Below are 20,489 nucleotides of genomic sequence, written 5' to 3' on the forward strand. Positions count from 1 at the left end.
GGATGTGTGAGATAGAAGCATGAGAGAAGGAGAGTGCTGGATTGTGTTCATGCAAGTCCCCTCCTTCGTATGTCTGCAGACTGAAGTTCGAGCAGGTGATTCTCCACTTTATCTACCCCCACTATGTAATATATATATGTTAAAAACAAAGATTCCAAGACTTACCAAGCGGGAAAGTGCCGGCAGACAGGCACATGAACAAAACACACAAACACACACACAGAATTGCTAGCTTTCGCAACCGATGGTTGCTTCTTCAGGAAGGAGAGGGAAAGACGAAAGGATGTGGGTTTTAAGGGAGAGGGTAAGGAGTCATTCCAATCCCGGGAGCGGAAAGACTTCCCTTAGGGGAAAAAAAAGGACAGATGTACACTCGCACACACACACACACATATCCATCCGCACATACACAGACACAAGCAGACATTGGTAAGTCTTGGAATCTTTGTTTTTAACATATTTTTCCCATGTGGAAGTTTCTTTCTATACGTACTGCAGCTGTACATTCTGTGAAAGGCAATTTTCCCCACTACAAGCACTGCCCAATTTTCAGTTTGCAGCCAGATTATATCTTCCCAACATTTTGTGCCCAGTTTGCTTATGTGAGTAGATAAATTACTTCACTGAGCTCATGTTTGTGTAATGGAGTGATTTTCGGTTTATTGAGTGAGTATTTTTTGCAGGTGGGAAGTGAGCTTTTATGTAAAACATGTTCCTGTAAACAATGGGTGGGAAATGTTTAACTTGTAAGTGAGATGTTGCTGTGATCTTGTAGTGTTGGTGGGAAAGGGATTGAAAAATGTGACACCTTACTGCTGTATATTGTTGACAACATATTGTAAAGCCATATATTTGTGTTGTAATCACTTGATGGTGAATTAGTGAATGACCGGATAGTTACTGCACTTCTCTGCCCATTCATTGTGTTGCTTGTCTGGTGCATAAATCTTTTCCATTCAGGAATTGCTGGCACTTGTAGAGTGGGCTGCCTTTAGACACATCCACATCGTATCTTCCAACATGGATGTGACTGTTTATGATGCAATGGAACTGGTCATGTTCAGATGTAGAACATTATTTTCTGTAATGTGTTGCTTGACTTACGTTGAAATATCTGAAGTTCTATAACATTTAGGTGACCTGTGGTAGAGGGATGCAGTTTAACCTTCTGAGTCTCTTCAGATGTTGAGAGAGCTGAGACTGAGATGACGCATTTGATACCTCTCAAGGTGTGAAAAGTATTCCTGATATTGCCAGAGGAGACAATGAAATTGATATTGTCGAGTACTTATTGACAGACTCTTTAGTGTGGTAGACAGTTGTCAGCTCACCTTTTGACCTTTTTTTACATTGTAGCTTCTTAACAACAGCAAATAATTAATCAGTGAAGGCAATAAAGGGAAAATAGCTCTTCTCTATAAACATGAACTTAGTGAAGTTGTTGTGGCTACTCACATACAAGAATTGGACAGGGAATATGCTGAGGAGGTATAGTCTCTCTGTAAACTGAAAACTGAGCACTACTGATAATGGGGGAAGTTGCTTTTCTTGGAAGTACACTACCCTGCCATACAACAGACTAAAAATCAATTTCTACTATAGCAGTGTAGAACAGTGCGTTGTGATTTACGTAAATTCTATCCGTATATTTCTTTTGTTGGTGTTATTAGTAACTCAAATTGCATTCTATGAAGTTTTAACACATTTGTGTAAAATAAACATCCACTGGGCATGTATGCATACCGTGTTGCCAGTGATTCATAAGGCGCATTGTGGACGGTCGACATAACTTTGTCAGACACCATGTAGTTGCTTCTTGTGACATGGTGGGACAAACAGAATGGGAAATCATATGCAATCTTCTGTTTGCAGACCTATGAAGGAGGGAAGCATGTGGGCACAGTTCTCAAGCCACGTAGCCCTCCCCCCACCCCTCACTTCACACCCTTGCACCCCCGGCCACAACTTAGCTCTTAATATGGCTGTACTGCACTTAGACACAGTACATAGTTTAGTATTTGTTTTTAACCTTCCGAGTTTAAAGATAAACATTAATTTTATACCATTAAAGCAATAGTTTTAATAATCTGTAATTTTTTCCATCCTTTGCAATGCAGAAACTGTTAGTCTTAGAGAAAAAATGAATAGGACCTCTTTTTGTAAAAAATTTAATGTAGTTTAATTTTGCACTGGAATCCACAGTTTTCGACTTATTCAAGAAAAATGTAAAAAGTTACCCTTAAAAGCCCCCACCCCAATGCTCATATACCACGGGCCAGGTCTTTAAGCATGTTGTTCAGAACATTTCCTCCTAGCACAGTGCAAAAATTCATGAGTGCACAGTTTTTCCCCCAATTCAGCTTTTTTGGTCTTCATTGACTGAGATATTAGTTCCTCTTCAGGGAAGGGGATTGTAATGCTCATTTCATCCATAGCATTCATAGGCTACAAATGCCCTCTTGAAAGTAAGGATTATTAAATGTCTAAAAAAGGCAATTTTTGTTAAAACATTTTAGACTGAATTGTTGAGGAAATTTCATGTTTATTTATATTGGAAGGTCTTTAGAAATTAGTTGATACTTTAAAAGTGATTAAGCTACTGGGGAAGTATCAGATTGCAGGCCCTTCATTTCAGATCAGTCCAACTGTGCCATCAGGAATAAACTCCTTAATGCCATTCACTGAAGTAAGTGTGTTGTGAGATCGCATAGTTTATTCTATGTAGAAGATAGACTACAATCAACATTTTTGCAGAAAGTTCATACACTGGTAAAAATTACATGAACAGTGTGCAACCAATTAGTCTGTGCACACATTGCTGACTGATTAAAATCTTCAAGAGAGATTTTGGTCACACCAAGTGCTCTTCTATTTTCTTTCTCCCGGAGGTGTTATATCGTCACTGTTGCATAAGAGGCTTTTGAAAATGTAAGAAGGGAAACAAATGACAAGTTGAAATCCTTAGTCATTCTATGAGGCATGAACAGTAAAGTAATTGGTTAATTCGAGGGTTCCAGAATCAAGTAGTGTTCTGGCAAACAGTTTAACTTGTTACAGAAATGTTAAGTGAATTGTGATTTGCAAAGAGCATATAGATATGAAAAGTGAAGAACTGTTAGAAGAATGGGAAACTAAATGAGAAATAGTTGCGAGGAAAACACAAATGATTAAATAGTGAATTAGAAAATTGTATTACTTTAATACTTTCTTAGTCAAGTGATGCCACAATACGCTGAATGTTCATCTGTGTAAGTGTAACACAGTGCAGTTTCTCTTATGTCACAAGTATGGCAAGAATACTTTGTATGCAAAAGTAAACCTACCAGTGATAAATTCAGAGGATCAGTCTATGAACCACCCAATTGTAAGGAATACATTGTCGTGTGTCACAGGTTCATGGCAACTTGTTTGACACTCACACATTGTAGAGTAGTGGTTGTCCTTGTACGCAGGAAAGAGGGAAAAGCAAAAGAAATAAAAATCATTAGGTGGAACTCTTATACCAGGCCTGAAGCAATATTACAATGTGCTACAATCTCTGCCATCTTCCATTTCATTTGACGTGGCCAGCAAAAAAATGCAAACACCAAATATCAGCCATAGACTAAAATGTTAAATGTAACAAAATATTAAGTTGTCTGACCTACTACAGCAGTATTTTTAGTATGAAAGAAAGAGTTAAGTATGCAGTAGTAACACCTGTTTGTAAATGAATAGATAAGCATCTGCCCTGTAATTATAAACTCGCTTACCTGTGTCCTCAGAAATATTTGAGAGGATGTGTACAACATAGTATTTTGCTCTCTCTCTAAGAATAACTTTTAACAACAGCTCAGTTTGGCTTTCATAAAGGCTGCTCTGTTGAGAAAGCAATAGATGATCTCACAAACTTAATTTCTGTAAAACAAAATAAGAAAAATTACACTGTGATTTACCAATGCCTTCGGTTGTATGGATCATAAACTTCTACCAGGGAACTAAAATAATGTGACATTTAAGACCTTCCCATTGCATGAGCAGAGTCTTATAACAGCAGAAAACAGAGGTTCACATAAGCAAATTAAATAAGACTAAACTCAAAGGGAGGAAACACAAAATATTATGTTCCAAAAGATTTGTCATTTGTACCACTCTTGTTCTTGACCAGCTTAAATGATTTGCCTCTGTCACTGAGGACATGTCAAAATCTTTCATGTTTGCTGACACAAATATATTGATAAAGGACCAAAAACATTGACACCAGACACAGCCAATAGAATAGCAGAACAACCATACAACTGATTCTCCTTCTGTTCTACAAGAACTGATATTATGCAATTCCAAAAAGCTTAAAATTGCCTATGGGTACCAGAAGTAGAAATCGATGGGCATACACTAGATAAGCTTACATGAGTGAAGTTCCTGGTCATCCAAATAGACGAGGCACTGAGGTAGTGCCAGCATGCAGATAAATTGACACTCAATCTGTCCGGTGAGTGTTGTTTAATAGTTAATTACTTAATAAACAAAGTAAGTTTTACTTTACTGGGGTTGTATTCCATGACTTTTAATGTGCTTTGGAGGTTTATAATTTCTGTAAAAGACAAACATCTGTTTCAAAAGCTGAATGAATTGTTAGAATTTTTACCTTACAAGACAGCAGCGAGTCATTTTGACCAGTGCAATGTCTTTTAGGTTTCATGTCTCAAGGTGTAATAATGGGTTGTTACACCCACTTAGCTTATTTTATTTCATTGTTGTGATCTCCTTTCTTCTTTTTCTTTACATTTTACTTTATTTAGTGGAGCATTGGGCATACATTAGTTGCTGTGCTCTGTCAATATGTTGTGCTGTGCAGAAGTTTAGTGCCCCTCATTATTATGATGTGCCAGTGTTTTCATCCAGATGACCTTCTACAATTCCATAAAATTTGGAACTATTATTCTCAACCATATGTCTTGTCTACACACCCTTCAGTATGGCCCCTGCAGATGGCTTGCGCATATCTTTTTCAACATACTAGATCTTACCAGAATCAGCGCATAGATCCTTCACACAGATACAACAGGAGAAAAAGTCACCTGGTGAATGTTTCTTACCAGAATAACAGAACAACTCTTTTCTTTGTATTTATAAGCTAGGAAAGAGCCTGTTCATACATTCACTGTGACTACTGAAATATGTAAAGTACCAGTGTTGAAAAGTTGCCAGATAGGAGAATGTGAAAGGTCAAACAAAACTAAAAATATGCCTGTGCAGTCCAAGAAATTCATTTTTGTCCATGTGTGGGAAGTGTTCATCGTGGGTGTGCAAAGTGTTTTGATAAAGATGGTGACTTTGCCTGCAAACATGTTATAGAGAAAGGCAAAGTTATTTTCTTGTATTGTGAAAAATTTTCTTTATATTTCCTAATAAAAATATTTTTGTGGCCTGTTTGTGGTTTAATTGCGAATAAGTCATAGAGATAAAAAAAAAATGGTATTTTATAATTGTACTCTGAAGTGCCAAACAAAATGGTACAGGCATTTGTATTCAAATACAGAATACAGGCAGAGTACAATGCTGCAAATGGCAACACCTATTTAAGACACAAGCATTTGGTGCAGTTCTTAGATCGGTTACTGCTGCTACTACGGGAGGTTACCAAGATTTAAAGGAGTTTGAACGTGGTGTTAAAGTTGGCACACAAGCGATGGGATGCAGCCACTCTGAAGTGGTGAGTTACCCGTACAACCATTTTGCGAGTGTACTGGGAATATGAGGCATCCACTAGAACATAAAATCTCCAACATCGCTGTGACCAGAAAAGATCCTGCAAGAACAGGACAAAAGACGACTGAAGGGAGTTGTTCAGCATGACAGAAGTGCAACCATTCCACAAACTACTGCAGATTTCAGTGCTGGCCAATCAACAAGTATCAGTGTGCAAACCGTTAAATTAAACATCGTCAATATGGGCTTTCGAAGCTGGAGGCCCACTTGTGTTCCTCGATGACTGCACGACACAAGGCTTTACACCTCACTTGGGCCCATCAGCACCAACATTGGACTGTAGATGACTGGAAACATGTTACCTGGTCGGATGAGTCTAGTTTCAAATTGTATTGAAAGGATGGACATGTGCAGGTATGGAGACAACCTCATGAAACCATGGACTGTGCCTTTTAGTAGGGGACTGTTCAAGCTGGTGGAGGCCCTGTAATGGTGTGGGGCATGTGCAGCTGGAGTGATATGGGACCCTTGGTACGTCTAGATACGATTCTGGCAGGTGACACATATGTAAACATCCTGTGTGATCACCTGCATCCATGCATCTTCATTGTGTATTCCGACAGATTTGGGCAATTCCAGCAGGACAATGCAACCCCCCCGTAGGTCCAGAAATGTCACAGAGTGACTCCGGGACACTCTTCTGAGTTTAAACACTTCCACTGGCCACCAAACTTCCCCAGACATGAACATTATTGAGCATACATGGGATGTCTTGCAACATGCTGTTTAGAAAAGGTCTCCACCCCCTCGTATTCTTACGCATTTATGAACCACCCTGCAGGATTGATGGTGTCAGTTGCCTCCAGCACTACTTCAAACATTAGTTGGGTCCATGCCACATCGTGTTGCGGCACTTCTGTGTGCTTGCAGGGGCCATACACGATGTTAGGCAGGTGTACCAATTTTTGTGGCACTTCACAGTATGTTTATTTGGATTTGTAAGTGAAGTGATATAGTTGGTGACCAAAATACACTAGCGACATTTAATTTAACAAGTTAAACTGAAAAAAAAAGGAAAGGTAAATGTCATCGGCCAAACAGACCAATAGTGGTTCTTCCAGGTAGTTCACTAACATCGGTCCTCCTAGTGTTAACCAAAAAGCTCATGTTTTCCTATTCTGTTCTAAGAAATCTCTCTAATTGCTGTTCTAATAAATCTCTCTAATTGCGTTGACCTGCAAACAGAATTGCTGACTTTGCGTATTTTCACTCACTACTGCTCTATGGCATAATCTCCTGGGACAATGCAGTTAAAGTGAAAAAGTCTGATTTTAGACACAAATGCATTAAAAATGTATAACTGAACATTGTGCTGAAGTCTATTCAGATACTTGGAGATTGTTGCACTGAAGAGTCAATACCCATACTCCCTAATTGTATTTGTGGTTAGTAGCAAGAGTGAATATAGAATGAACTTTGCAATTCATAGTCAGAATCTAGAAGTAAAAATAGTTTTCATGGAGACTATACATTCCTTTGTAGAGTTTACAATTGAGTCTTTATATTCTTATGCAAAAGTCTATATCAAGCTGCAAGTAGAACTGGTTGTAATGACACTGAATGGACCGACGATTTTCATATCTGTATATTTTGGGCTGTCAGAGAGCTAACACTTCAAAAAGTAGCAGAAATACAGTACAACTATAGTATTTGCAGAGAGAGACTGAAAAAGAATATTTCTTTTTTTATGCAGTACGTACATTAGTAAAATACCAGAAAATGTAAAAACCTTTAATAAGTGATGGAAGAATTAGCAACAATGTAAATTGTTCAATAATGTTGAACGTAGTCTTGGATAATGAACGCGATAAAATGTTGGGTGTGTTTCAAATTTGCTGTAAATGGTGCATGCTATAATAGTAATGAGTGGCACAACTTGGTTCCAGTTACTGTATTACAAAAATTAATCAGCAGTAGCCATTGAAAATATCTCACACACGTGCCCACAAAAAATTAATAACAAATACACTATCATTCGATATCTGTACTGTTAAAAAGTAACACACTTTGGAGTGTAATTTTCTAGTTTTCTACAGTCACAGCACAGACAGTCTTGTTTGTTTTTTAAGCAGTTGATTTGACTTTTAAAGGGAATACAATAATGCACACTACACTGTGCTGCCCTTCCTAAGGCAATCAGTTACCTTTGTTTCCTTTTTTATTTAAGATTGCACATACATTTTGCATTAACAATGCAGATACCTCGACTTGCACCATAGGGTGGTGGGGTTTCGGGTCCGCTAAATAGGTCAGGTGTCCACTACACAAAGGTGGCGTCTACATGGGTAGCAGGGGCTGTGTGGCATGGACTGGGTGGTTTTTTAGGTTAGACAGTCTCGGGAAATATCAAAAGGGCTCCAATCTCAAAGGGTACAGGGCAAAGAAACGACGAGAATCGATCAAGCAACAGTCAGTATTGTAGTTGTAAATTGTCGTAGCTGTGTTGGAAAAGTACCAGAGCTTCAAGCGATGATAGAAAGCACTGAAGCTGAAATCATTATAGGAAGAGAAAGCTGGCTAAAGCTGGAGATAAATTCTGCCAAAATTTTTATAGAGGCGCAAACCGTGTTCAGAAAGGATAGATTAAATAAAGTAGGTGGTGGTGTGTTTGTGTCTGTTGGTTGTAGTTTATCTCGTAGTGAAGTTGAAATAGAATTACTGTGGGTAGAGGTTTACTCAACAGCCATACCAAAATAATAATTGGCTCCTTCCACCGACCCCCGGCTCAGATGATATAATACCTGAATGGTTCAAAGAAAACTTGAATCTCATTACAAATAAGCACCCCACTCATACATTTACAATTGTTGGAGATTTGTAATAGATGCTTTCTCTGAGAATTACTTTGAATAGTTAGTTCATGAGCCCACACGAATTGTAAATGGTTGCAAAAACACACTTTATCTCTTAGCCAAAAATAATCCCGATCTAATAGAGAACGTCATGACGGATACAGGGATTAGTGAACACAAGGTCTTTGTAGCGAGGCTCAAAACCATATCAACTGAAACCACTAAAAATAAACGTAAAATATTTCTATTTAAAACAGCTCATAATTCACTTGATGCCTTCCTAAGAAAGAGTCTCCATTCCTTCCAAGCTAATTATGTAAGTGTAGACCAGATATGGCTCAAATTCAAAGATACAGTATCGACTGTTTTTTTGCCACTGGTGTACTTTACATATGACCAGAATATCTTTGGGTTTTCTAGCATATTTTGAGACAATGTTTCATTGTGGAAACTATTAGAAGCATCTCACATTGGCGTCCTCTAAACTTCGAGCGTCCATGAAACATAGCCAGTCTGGGGGATTTTGCGTTCTTCTGAATGTGGCATGCTTTTTTTTGTTGCTTCTGCAACAGTGTTCTGACGTGTTTTGTGTACTATGGTGGATCAGTCCCATCCCTTACTAACTTATGCGGTATGACTTTCTTCCAGTCAAGGAGACATGGGCACATTAGCACAGAGAACTTAGCGTGCTCCCTAGGACAGTGATTTGTTACATAAGAAATGCAGGTGCAGGTGGCACACAAGTGAGGAAGCAGGCTACCTTTAATGGCACAGTCCATTAAGTGATCTGTGTTAACAAAAATTGTACAAAAACATGGTGATAAGCCCTGAGAAGTGAAGAGAAAACTAAATTAATTTTATTGTTTAAGCATCAATACCTATTTTCAAGAATTAACACTAACAAGCACTGGAAGTGGAGGGCTGCCCCTGTGGTAGGAAATGGTTTCCAGCAGTGGAGCTTGTGGTGAATGAGCAATTTTTTTCTCATGATATACTCAGTTTTTTGTAGCAATGGCAATACTTGGTATCAGGCTTACAGATTAATCACTTCTGGTGAGCATGATTTAGACTTCGTCAATTTAGTAGGCTTGCAATAATGCCCATCTTCATTACCGCTTTTGTGTCTGTGATACTGTGGCTAGGACTAAAGACTGTTTTGTGACATGGGACCTTTGTAATTCAGGATTCTTTTGTTGTGAAATTCTATCTGTATCTAAATAAGTCCCAACCATATTACAAGTGAAAGCTTGGCACCCTTGCAACAGACACATTAATTCCATATTCTGGAAAGGTTTTTGCAAAACGTGGCTCATCTTACTTATTACACTACAAAGAGTAAACAGTAAGTTGTGTATATAGCAGAAGGTGTATGAGAGTTACAGAAGAAAGCCCATGCACGTAGTAGATGTAATTGACCCTAGGACACTGAAAATTAGAATTGTTTGCAGAGGATCTTGAAATGTAACGATAAGGTAGAAAAATCTCTGGAATGAACTTCGACATCTGCAGATAAGAATTTCTGTCTGCAAACCCATACTGCCTCCCAGCTCATGTGACTTCAGGATGGTGCAGGTTTTCCATAAAGCACTATTCAGATTTGGAATGTCTTTACATCACTAGTACAGATGACTCCTGTTAAAAATACCATGGAATTTGTGCATATCTAACTCAAAAAATGATTACTCTAAAAGCTAGCAAGTTTTCTTCCTTTTTATATTTACCTATTAACCACTCAATGCTTCTGCTTTTCGGTGGGAGGTATCAGTTATAGTTTTGGTATTTAATAATCATCATGCTAGTAGACTTTCTGTTATCACAAGACTCAAGTGACGAGTTTATGGCTATAGCTGGGCAGTGATGGAGTCTTGCAATGTTAGTCTCCGAGTGTACAGAGTTGTTAAGTTCAGAGATGATGTCATTGGACCCACTGGCAACTGTAAAGTGATTATTTGGAGCTTTAGCAAAAATTTGATTGAGAAAGGCTTAGTGTTTGAGGAGACAGTGTTCTTGTTACACACTGAGTGCGTCTGGAAATTAGTTTCACATGTAATCTCGTACTGAAAATATTCAGACGTCCACTGTACCACATGTCAGTCACATCCATGATGAGCAACTCATGAAACTCTGCATTTACATGTTTGACAGAATGCTTCATTATAGGGTTGACATTTTGCATTCCCAACAATGGGTGTGATGTTATTGTCAGTTGCATAATCTTTACATTATCTTATATACTGAGGTAGTCGAGGAGCATGAAAGGGAAGCAGTGATTGGGAAGGGAGTGAGACAGGGTTGTAGCCTATCCCCGTTGTTATTCAGCCTGTATATTGAGCAAGCAGTAAAGGAAACAAAAGAAAAATTCGGAGTAGGAATTAAAATCCATGGAGAAGAAGTAAAAACTTTGAGGTTCACCGATGACATTGTAATTCTGTCAGAGACAGACCTGGAAGAGCAGCTGAACAGAATGGACAGTATCTTGAAAGGTGGATATAAGATGAACATCAACAAAAGCAAAATGAGGATAATGGAATGTAGTTGCATTAAGTCAGGTGATGCTGAGGGAATTACTTTAGGAAATGAGTCACTTAAAGTAGTAAATGAGTTTTGCTATTTGGGGAGCAAAATCACTGATGCTGGTTGAAGTAGAGAGGATATAAAATGTAGACTGGCAATGGCAAGGAAAGCGTTTCTGAAGAAGAGAAATGTGGCGCTACAGAAGAATGCTGAGGATAAGATGGTTAGATCACAAAAGTAATGAGGAGGTATTGAATAGAATTGGGGAGAAAAGAAATTTGTGGCACAACTTGACTAGAAGAAGGGATCGGCTGGTAGGACATGTTCTGAGGCATCGCAGCGTGGAGGGTAAAAATTGTAGAGGGAAACCAAGAGATGAATACACTAAGCACATTCAGAATGCTGTAGGTTGCAATAGATAGTGGGAGATGAAGAAGCTTGCACAGGGTAGAGTAGCATGGAGAGCTGCATCAAACCAGTCTCTGGACTGAAGACAACAACAACAACAACATATACTGGGGTATTTCCACTGAGACCCTAAATTACAGACACCATTGCTTGACTTAAAAATATGCCTGCTACCTCATATTTCCCTGCCCATAGGGTTCTGTACTAAGTCGCACTCCTCTACCGTAGCTGCTCCCAAGCAGAAGGGCTTCCATGATCATGTTAGCCCTCTGATTACTATGTACTTCAACCTACTCTTTTGCCATGTGTTATCAAAGTTTTCCTGAACTTATTGTGTTGTGTGTGTCATTTTCTACATTTTGCCTTATTGCTATCTGCAGCTCTAAACTGCTCTGATTTTATGTGTGTTACTGTCAGATAAACTTTTGAGTATTAAGGTGAACTGTTGCTTATCGATAATGACAAAGTTTTCCTTCGTTTTTAACAATAGTCATGGAATAAGAGTTCTTTGGGCATAAATCTTGCAACCATCCACCAAAGATAATAATTCAGATCACAGGTGAAAAGATCATTCCATTTACTTTTCCCATATAAAAATTGTCAGTAACCCACCAACAGTTAATTATATGTTTTTTTTAACTGCTCTTGTACTCCGTGAGCATTATTTAATGAGCAAAATTCTTTTCTTTTTGTAATTCTTTCTTCATCAAAAGCAGTACTTATTTTAATTGTGAATGTGAAACTCCAAAGAGAAGTTGAGAGTGAAATTAATTTCTTAAAAGACATCTTGTTATACACCATGAGCTCCATGTCAAAATATTTAACTGCCAGACCAGCATTTGGGCATATATCCCATCATCAGTGTGATCTGGCATTTAAATATTTTTAAATGTAACTCACCACATACAGCAAGATGTTTTTTAATGCACACTTATAAGGTGCAGAACATCAACCATGCAAGAATTTCATTGTGAAATAAATGTTGTTTTATTGTGAAGAATTACCAAATAGATCTTATTTCATTTTACCAACTTCCCCTTAATCATTTCTTTTATTTGGTGGTGTTAGCCTTAAAGTAAGGATTTTTTTTTTTTGATTCTTTGGTAGTTTTCTAAATTGTAAGAGGTGATTCAATTGTTTTGCTATTAACATGCGCTTATTGTTATGCAGTTTGATCCAATTACGGATCCTTTGGGAATATGTAATCCACCACCTCCAATGGTAAATGGTCCGCCAGCAGTTGTTGCAATTAAGAGGAGAGCATCAGAAGAAGCTGTGGGGAGTCCGGTTATGAAGAAGTTCATTTTAGCGTAAGTCTGGTAACAGCAATATATCCACATGTGAACTTGCAAGGAATGTTTATTTGAATTATTTTCTATTTCCAGTGGACCATGGGATCTAGAAGTTCCAACAAATGCTGTTATTTATGAAAGGCCTCCAATTGTTATACCTCACCCACACCCAGATGTTGAAGCTTACAGATGTAATTTGGCTTTGAAGCTCCGGCAGTGTTATGAAGAACTGTGTCATTCGAGAGAAGGTTTGTGTAACAAAATAATATTAGAGATTAATAAATGTGAGGGGTGTGTGTGTGTGTGTGTGTGTGTGTGTGTGTGTGTGGGGGGGGGGGGGGGGGGGGGGGGAGGAGGGGGTCATGCATGTGCATGCTATTTAGTAAGTGGTCTTTTTTATCCTAAGTTATTTACTGTTTTTTTTTTCTTTCAAAAATCCGATTTGTCTATTCCAGTATATTGTAATCAATGGAAAATCCAGGATGAAATGTAACAATAGTTGCTACTCACCATATAGCGGAGCTGAGTCATGATAGGCACAGCCTAACCACCCGTGGTCGTCGCATCTGCAGTGACGAGCCGTCCCTCTCAAAATATACCGAGGGTCTCACTGAAGCCTTCACTGACCGTAATTATCCTCCCATCCTTGTTCAAAAACAAATCTCCCTTGCCTTATCTTCGCAGTCTCCCACAACCTCCCAAAGTCCCATAGTCTGGCCACAAAGGAGCATTCCCCTTGTAACTCAGTACCATCCGGGACTGGAGGAACTGAATTACATTCTCCACCAGGGTTTCGATTACCTCTTGTCATGCCCTGAAATGAGAAATGTCTTGCCCATTATCCTTCCCACCCCTCCTACCGTGGTATTCCGCCGTCCACCGAACCTACACAATATACTTGTCCATCCTTATACAAGCCCTATTCCCAATCCCTTACCTCATGGCTCATACTCCTGTAATAGGCCTAGATGCAAGACCTGTCCCATACATCCTCCTACCACCACCTACTCCAGTCCTGTCACTAACATCACCTATCCCATCAAAGGCAGGGCTACCTGTGAAACCAGTCATTTGATTTACAAGCTAAGCTGCAACCTCTGTGCTGCAATCTATATAGGCATGACAACCAACAAGCTGTCTGTCTGCATGGGCAGCCACTGACAAACTGTGACCAAAAAGCAAGTGGACCACCCTGTTGCTGAACACGCTGTCAAACATGATATCCCTCATCTCAATGACTGCTTCACAGCCTGTGCCATATGGATCCTTTCCACCAACACTAGCTTTTCTGATTTGTGCAGGTGGGAACTTTCCATGCAATACATCCTACGTTCCCGTAACCCTCCTGGCCTCAACCTTCATTAGTCATTGTCCTCACCCATCCAGCCTCCTCCCTGTTCCCATTCCAGCACTACACAGCCGTCATTTCACGGCCACACCCAGTCTTTTAATTTCTTTTTATTTCTCTCCTTTCCGCTACTTACCACCCCCCCCCCCCCCCCGCCCCCCCTCCGCACCTTCTCTCCTACCCTCCATCTAAACTGCAACACTTCACTGTCTGCCCTCCCACCATACTATCTCTCCCCCTCTCTGCCACAGCCTCCTCCTTACCCCCTCCCAGTCGCCACTCCCATCATCATCATGCACTGGTGCTGCTGTTCGCAGCGTGATTTCAGCTCTCGGAGACTGCAGGCATGTGTGCAAGTTGTGTTTACTTGTGTGTGTGTGTGTGTGTGTGTGTGTGTGTGTGTGTGCGCGCGCGTGCGTGTGTGTGTCTACTGCTGACAAAGGTCTTAATCGCCGAAAGCTTTGATTGTGTGAATCTTTTTATTGTGCCATTATATTGTAAGTTTTTTTATGATACGCAATCATACACCTTAATTGCATCACAAAATATTCTTAGTGGTGATTTTCATCACCCATTTCATAGCCTCTGCTAGATAATGACCTCTGCTAAGGCGTTCCAAGCATTACGATTTTTAGTCATGTTGCTTCTGACTGATTTCTAGTGCCATCTACACACTTTCCACCAGTACTCCATTTCAGTCTTTTCTTATCTTTTGAAATTCAGAAAAGAACCTCCTTGATCCATCTATGACACATTTACCCCAATAAAAGTCCTGTTCTCCTGTTACATCTCTAACCACACCTCAGATTTCATATGTTTTGCCATTGAAAGCCTGTATCTCACAATAACATTTCAAAATTATCAGTAAACATTGATTTAAGTTATTCAGTGCTTCAGTTTGTTGTCGAAGTTTATCTGCATTTAAAAGAAACCATACAGTGACTTAAGTAAAATGAAGGTGCTTTAGATACGTTACATTAACACACATTCCTTCTTCATTTTCTCGTTTTAGGGAGTCTAATGGAAGATCTAGCATTGTTGTGTATCTTTTCCACTTTACTAAGATAGGTCTTATTTATGAACAGATGTCAACACAGATTTATGTTGAGAGTGAATCAAAAGCTTTACCAAAAGCTTTCTCAAAGTTATTGAGTCCCATACTTAATGGCAATTCTTACTCATTATTCGTTCGTGATTAGGAAAGGGTAATTGTTCTGCTTGCACTACTAAAGACAGTTTGTTCCTGTGCCTTATCAAAATCTCACACCTTTTTTCTATGTTCTTGGTGATAATTTGGGTGATTATCTAGTATCTAATATGTAGGGGACAGATAGAGCAATAGTTTTTCTTATGTTCTGTCTTTTTCCTTTCTTATGAAGGAGATTAATTACAGGGTTGTCCTGTTTGTGAAGAATTTTCTTTCTCTACCATTCTTTAAATAATTTTGCAGTGTCCTTTTCTGTAACTTTTGGCAGCTTTAATCATATATATTGAAACACAACCATCATATGATGCCTTTCCTTCCTTCACATCCTGAATGACTTTCCACGCGTCCTTTGGAATAAATTCTGGGATGTCATTATCATAGTTAGGTATAGGGTCATTTCATGTCAGGTGGCCTAAATTTTAACAAGGTCTCTGCTCAACCCTCTCCAATATCGATGAAATTTTCCCAGGTCTTACGTGAAACTATACCAAATTAAGGCTCAACAAGTAATGTGGTGGAGCCACTAGACATGTTTTGCAAAGCCTAGTTTTTCAATATTGCAGCAAATATGAATAACTCACCCAGTTTGATTTACTGTTGGTCATGATCTAATGGGACTCCCATGCTGGAACATGGTGATTGTGCTCAACTTTTTGGTGTAACAGACCAGTAGCTGAACAAATTCCCAGTGTACAGCAGATTTATCACAATTCACTGTCAATGTAGCTCATAATTCTTGTTGTGAAATATTTGCATCACATTTTGGCAGCATGTATCTTATGACAGAATGACTTTTTCATGCTAATGTTTCTCTTGATTATCCAAATAGTTACAGGTTTATCCAAGATTAAAGTCAGTTCAAAAAGCGAATTTCTCAGTTTTGTCAAATTTTCGAAAGGCTGTATCTCAAAAGGATCCTCTCAGGTTTGATTTTTCCTTGAATCATTGAAGAGGTCTGGTAAATTTTGCTTCTGTTTTGAGACAAACCAGTCCAGTGATAATAAAGAAGTTTAAAAACATGCTTTGACTGCTATTAGGAATGCCGACTCTGCTGTGTTTTTGAATATGCACATTTGAAAGTGATGTAAAATCTGTTAGTAATTGTCTTTGATTTTTGTGATATAAACGTTAATTTGCTCAACCTTTTATTTTAGAAATGGTTTATCTGTTTATTTAGATTGTTTCTCGCTATTTTGGAATTCATCACAACACTTTTCACCATCTATGAACCTTCAGTTTCTTTCAGGAAGACGTAGCCAGCATTTTTTACACTCACCAGTTGAAAACAGTCAAGTGGAAATTGGAATCAAACTGTAGACGTATGGATATTCCAAGGCAGCATTTCAATGGTGAATTATTCTGCATATCACCTGAAAACTTTTGCATAACCAAAAGTCTCCAAAGAAATCAAAAAATTTTCTGCACAACAACAAAAAATTACTTAACCAAAGAAGTGGATTTTGTATCAGTGAAAATGCCAAAATATGCTTTCGTCACAAAGCATTTTTGGATAAGTATGAATGTCTACAGAAATTCTGCTGTAATCATAAAGAACCATTCTGTGAAAAAGGATTATTGGTTGTTACTTTGAAAATAACTTATCAGTTGAAAATGATGACGAAGATCAATATTAAACCTGGTCAGAAAATTTGCCCAACACGTCAAAAACAATTTGCAGCAAAAAAAAGGGGGTGGGGTGGGAGGAAGCCAGGTTCATCACAGTCGGAAGATAAAGCAGAAGAAGCACATCCACGAGAATCTCTCCTTCAGAATCTCTCCTCTAAAATCTCTACACGTGTCAAAGAGAGCTGCCAGATTATGCTAAAAGAAAGGTTAGAGAAATTCGAGAAACAATTGCATGTAATATTATTGCTGCTGGGGGTTTTGATCTACAAGATTTTCAAACATGCAGCACAAATAAGACATGTCCTGACTGCTTAGATCATAGGCTTATAGTTAAAGAACAGAAAAGTTGCAGTTGTCATAGCAGTGAGAGAAATTGCAGATTTAGATATTATCACCCCAAAGTTGGACTACAAAAGAAGTGATATAGGAGTTCGGTGTCTCAGAAAGTACCATAAATTGTTGTCAGATGATATGCAGAATTAGTTCCAAAACCAATGCTATACTGCACTTAAATGTATCATTGAACATCCACCAAGCTACAGTTTCATTCTATCTTCCACTTGATTTTGTTTTCAACTGTGGAATGTAAAAATGCTGGATGTATCTCCTTTAAAGAAATTGCACATTCATAGATGGTGAAAGGTGTTACAGTGCATTCCAGAATAGCGAGAAACAATCTAAATGAACATACAAACCACTTCCAAATCTCGATGGCTTAAAAAATTAACTTTTATTTAAAAAAAATTAAATACAGCTAGTAACAGATTGTACATCATTTTCAAATGTGCATATTTAAAAACCCTGCACAATCTGCAGTGCTAATAGCAGTCAAAGCATGCTTTTAAACTTTTTCCTAACCAAACAAAATGAGCTCTTTTCAATGGTGCAAAAAACAAAAATCAAATATGAGAGGATCCATTTTGAAAATCAGACAGAAATTGATGAATACATATTTTGAATATTCTGTAATCTTGAATAAGTCTGTAACTATTTGGATAATCAGGAGAAAAATTAGCATCAAAAAGTAATTCTGTCGTAAGATACAAGCTGCATGATCCAAATTTATCACAATAAGCTTTATGAGATACTTTGGCATGAAATTGTGATAAATCTGCATTACAGTGGGCACATTTCAGCTGTTGTAGTTAACATGTTGAGCAGAATCACCAAGTATCAGCATTGGAGTCCTCTTAGATCCTGATCAACAGTAAAGAAAAATTGGCGATTTATTCATATCTGTTACAATAAGGAAAAGCTAGACTCAGTTTTTTGTTCGCACGGAGTTTATTGTATACTGTTATCATTCCAAAAGTTACTACTCAGTATGTGCTCCAGTATTTTCTAGACATTGTCTTAAATGAACAGGTACATTTGCTGTGACCTTCCTCAGGAACTCAACACAAACACCAACTACAATGTCATGGATCTTCTTCTCAAGTTCACCAAGCATTTGTGGCTTACTTATAAACTTCTTCCTTAGCCCATAGAAAGAAATCACTTGGAGTGAGGTGACCATACTGTGGTACATCCTTGACATTTCTAGCATCCTTTGAAGCATTCATCAAGGCATTGTCTTATGGGCAAGGTTTTATGAGAGGGAGATCCAACTTACATTAATAACAGTTCGTGGAACTTGCCCCATTCAGAAAGTGTAGACCTTAAAAAGTTTTCTAACTTTTGCGGGTATCTTGCAGCATTCATAGTATGTCCTAACAGATAGAGTCTACTAATGTGGGGAGAAGTTAACAGTTACTTTTGCCTTGCCCTGCTGCATTTTTTCGAAATGCCTCTGTGGGACCATCTTCCACTCATCAATTACCATGACACTTAATGGAAACCCATACATGAAACAAAGCTTCATCACACCACATATTTTTTTCCAACAGGTCTAGCAGATCTTAATGCCATGTGAGCATCCCTTCACAAAATTATCGCTATTGCAGTCATCTGGATACAAAATTTGAATATAACGCAGCTTTCACAGTCCGTAATGTTACTCTTTGTGGAGAACTGCATGCACAGCATTGCATGTAATGCCAGTCACTTTTTCAGCCTTTGTTGATTTTGAAGGGCTTTACTTGAATGTCTTCCTTACTGTGGCCACCTTTTCCTCTGATCTCGTAATGTCCATGGCAACTTAGATAGTCAATAATGTTATTTGTCAATTTTTGATTGCTTTTGGATCCAGAAGAACTTGCTTCCCATGTTGGCCCTACACCACCATTTGGGTCATCTGGATACTCCTTTTCAGCACAAGTTTCTCTAACTCAGCTAACCTGTTCTACTGCCTCACCTTTCCTTTTTCCCTTCTCTCTTTTGTCCACATCAGTCCTTCTGCATCCAGAACATGCAATGCCATTCTCCCATCACTCTTCCCCCTCCCCCCTCTTCGAATGTGGGTAGTCTCTCCCTCCCTCCCTCCCTCTATCTATCTCCACCTCTCCTCTCTCCCCTCTTTTCAACCCCTCTACCTTCCTTTTATCCCTCTTCATTATCACCTTTCTCTGTTTCTCTCATTCCGCACCCCCCCCCCCCCCCCCTTATTTGCTTCTCTCCTTTTTCCTACATCTCTCTTTGCTCTACTCTCTGCAGTGTTTTTATGCAGAGATGGAATCATTTGTCCAAAGACCCACCTCTTTCCTGCTACCCCCCTGAGTCCTTCCCTAACCCCTCCCCACCTCCATCAGCTCAATCAACTGCTTTCAGTGATCAAGTATCAATAATTAATCAGTGTTACCATGGCCATGTGAGTGTATGAGTGTACGTGTGTGTGTGTGTGTGTGTGTGTGTGAGAGAGAGAGAGAGAGAGAGAGAGAGAGAGAGAGAATGTGAGTTCTTTTGTTAGAAAAGTAGTGCTCAAAAGCTTTTTTGATGTAAAATGGTACTAATGTTGTTGTTTTGTACTGAATGAGGTCAATATTCAGTATTTATACATACCATTTTCATTTTTGTTAATGCTGATAGCAGGAGGTCAGTAACTTTTGCCATTGTATCTCATTTCCTCTAAAATGGGTTGATGGTAAAGTATTTATGTCTGTTGTGAAACATTGCATAAGCGGTGTTGTATATTGCTATGTGAAGATGAACAACATTAGCTTATTTTATATTTCATTGTAAATAATTAGAGGTGATTTTTTTTTCTTTTTTTTTTTTTTTAAATGCTGATGACATTAAAAACTACTACTAGATATACTCAAATTTTATCAAACTTTTGGAATTCTTTCTTAGAACATACAAGTATAGGTCATTCACTAAGACACTATCCAGTCCTAAATTATCTGATAATTGGTGAAGTATAAAAATAGTCTGCAGCTTGGGAGCCGTCTGCAATCAACTCATTATTTTCGTTTAAAAGATAATCTCTCCCTCTCCCTCTCTCTCGCTCCCTCCCTCTCTCTCGCTCCCTCCCTCCCTCCCTCCCTCTCTCCCTCCCTCCCTCTCTCCCTCCATCCCTCCCTCCCCCCTCCCTCCCTCCCTCCCTCCCTCCCTCCCTCCCTCCCCCCCCCTCCCCCCCCCAGACTGTGTTCACTGCTACAGTTTTTACCAGTTAA

The 20,489-nt window shown here is 38.8% G+C and overlaps 1 protein-coding gene across 1 annotated transcript in view; it reads left to right on the top strand.

Annotated features, from left to right (window-relative positions):
- Positions 1–20,489, top strand: part of LOC126336794 (mRNA (2'-O-methyladenosine-N(6)-)-methyltransferase) — a 144,678-nt gene that overhangs the window by 13,193 nt on the left and 110,996 nt on the right. Inside the window, exons 4-5 of the mRNA XM_050000818.1 lie at positions 12,636–12,775; positions 12,851–13,005. Coding sequence (XP_049856775.1) covers positions 12,636–12,775; positions 12,851–13,005 — 295 coding nt within the window. The remainder of the gene's footprint in view (positions 1–12,635; positions 12,776–12,850; positions 13,006–20,489) is intronic.

This window comes from Schistocerca gregaria, chromosome 2 (genome assembly GCF_023897955.1).
Source record: "Schistocerca gregaria isolate iqSchGreg1 chromosome 2, iqSchGreg1.2, whole genome shotgun sequence".
In the NCBI taxonomy this organism is placed as follows: domain Eukaryota; kingdom Metazoa; phylum Arthropoda; class Insecta; order Orthoptera; family Acrididae; genus Schistocerca; species Schistocerca gregaria.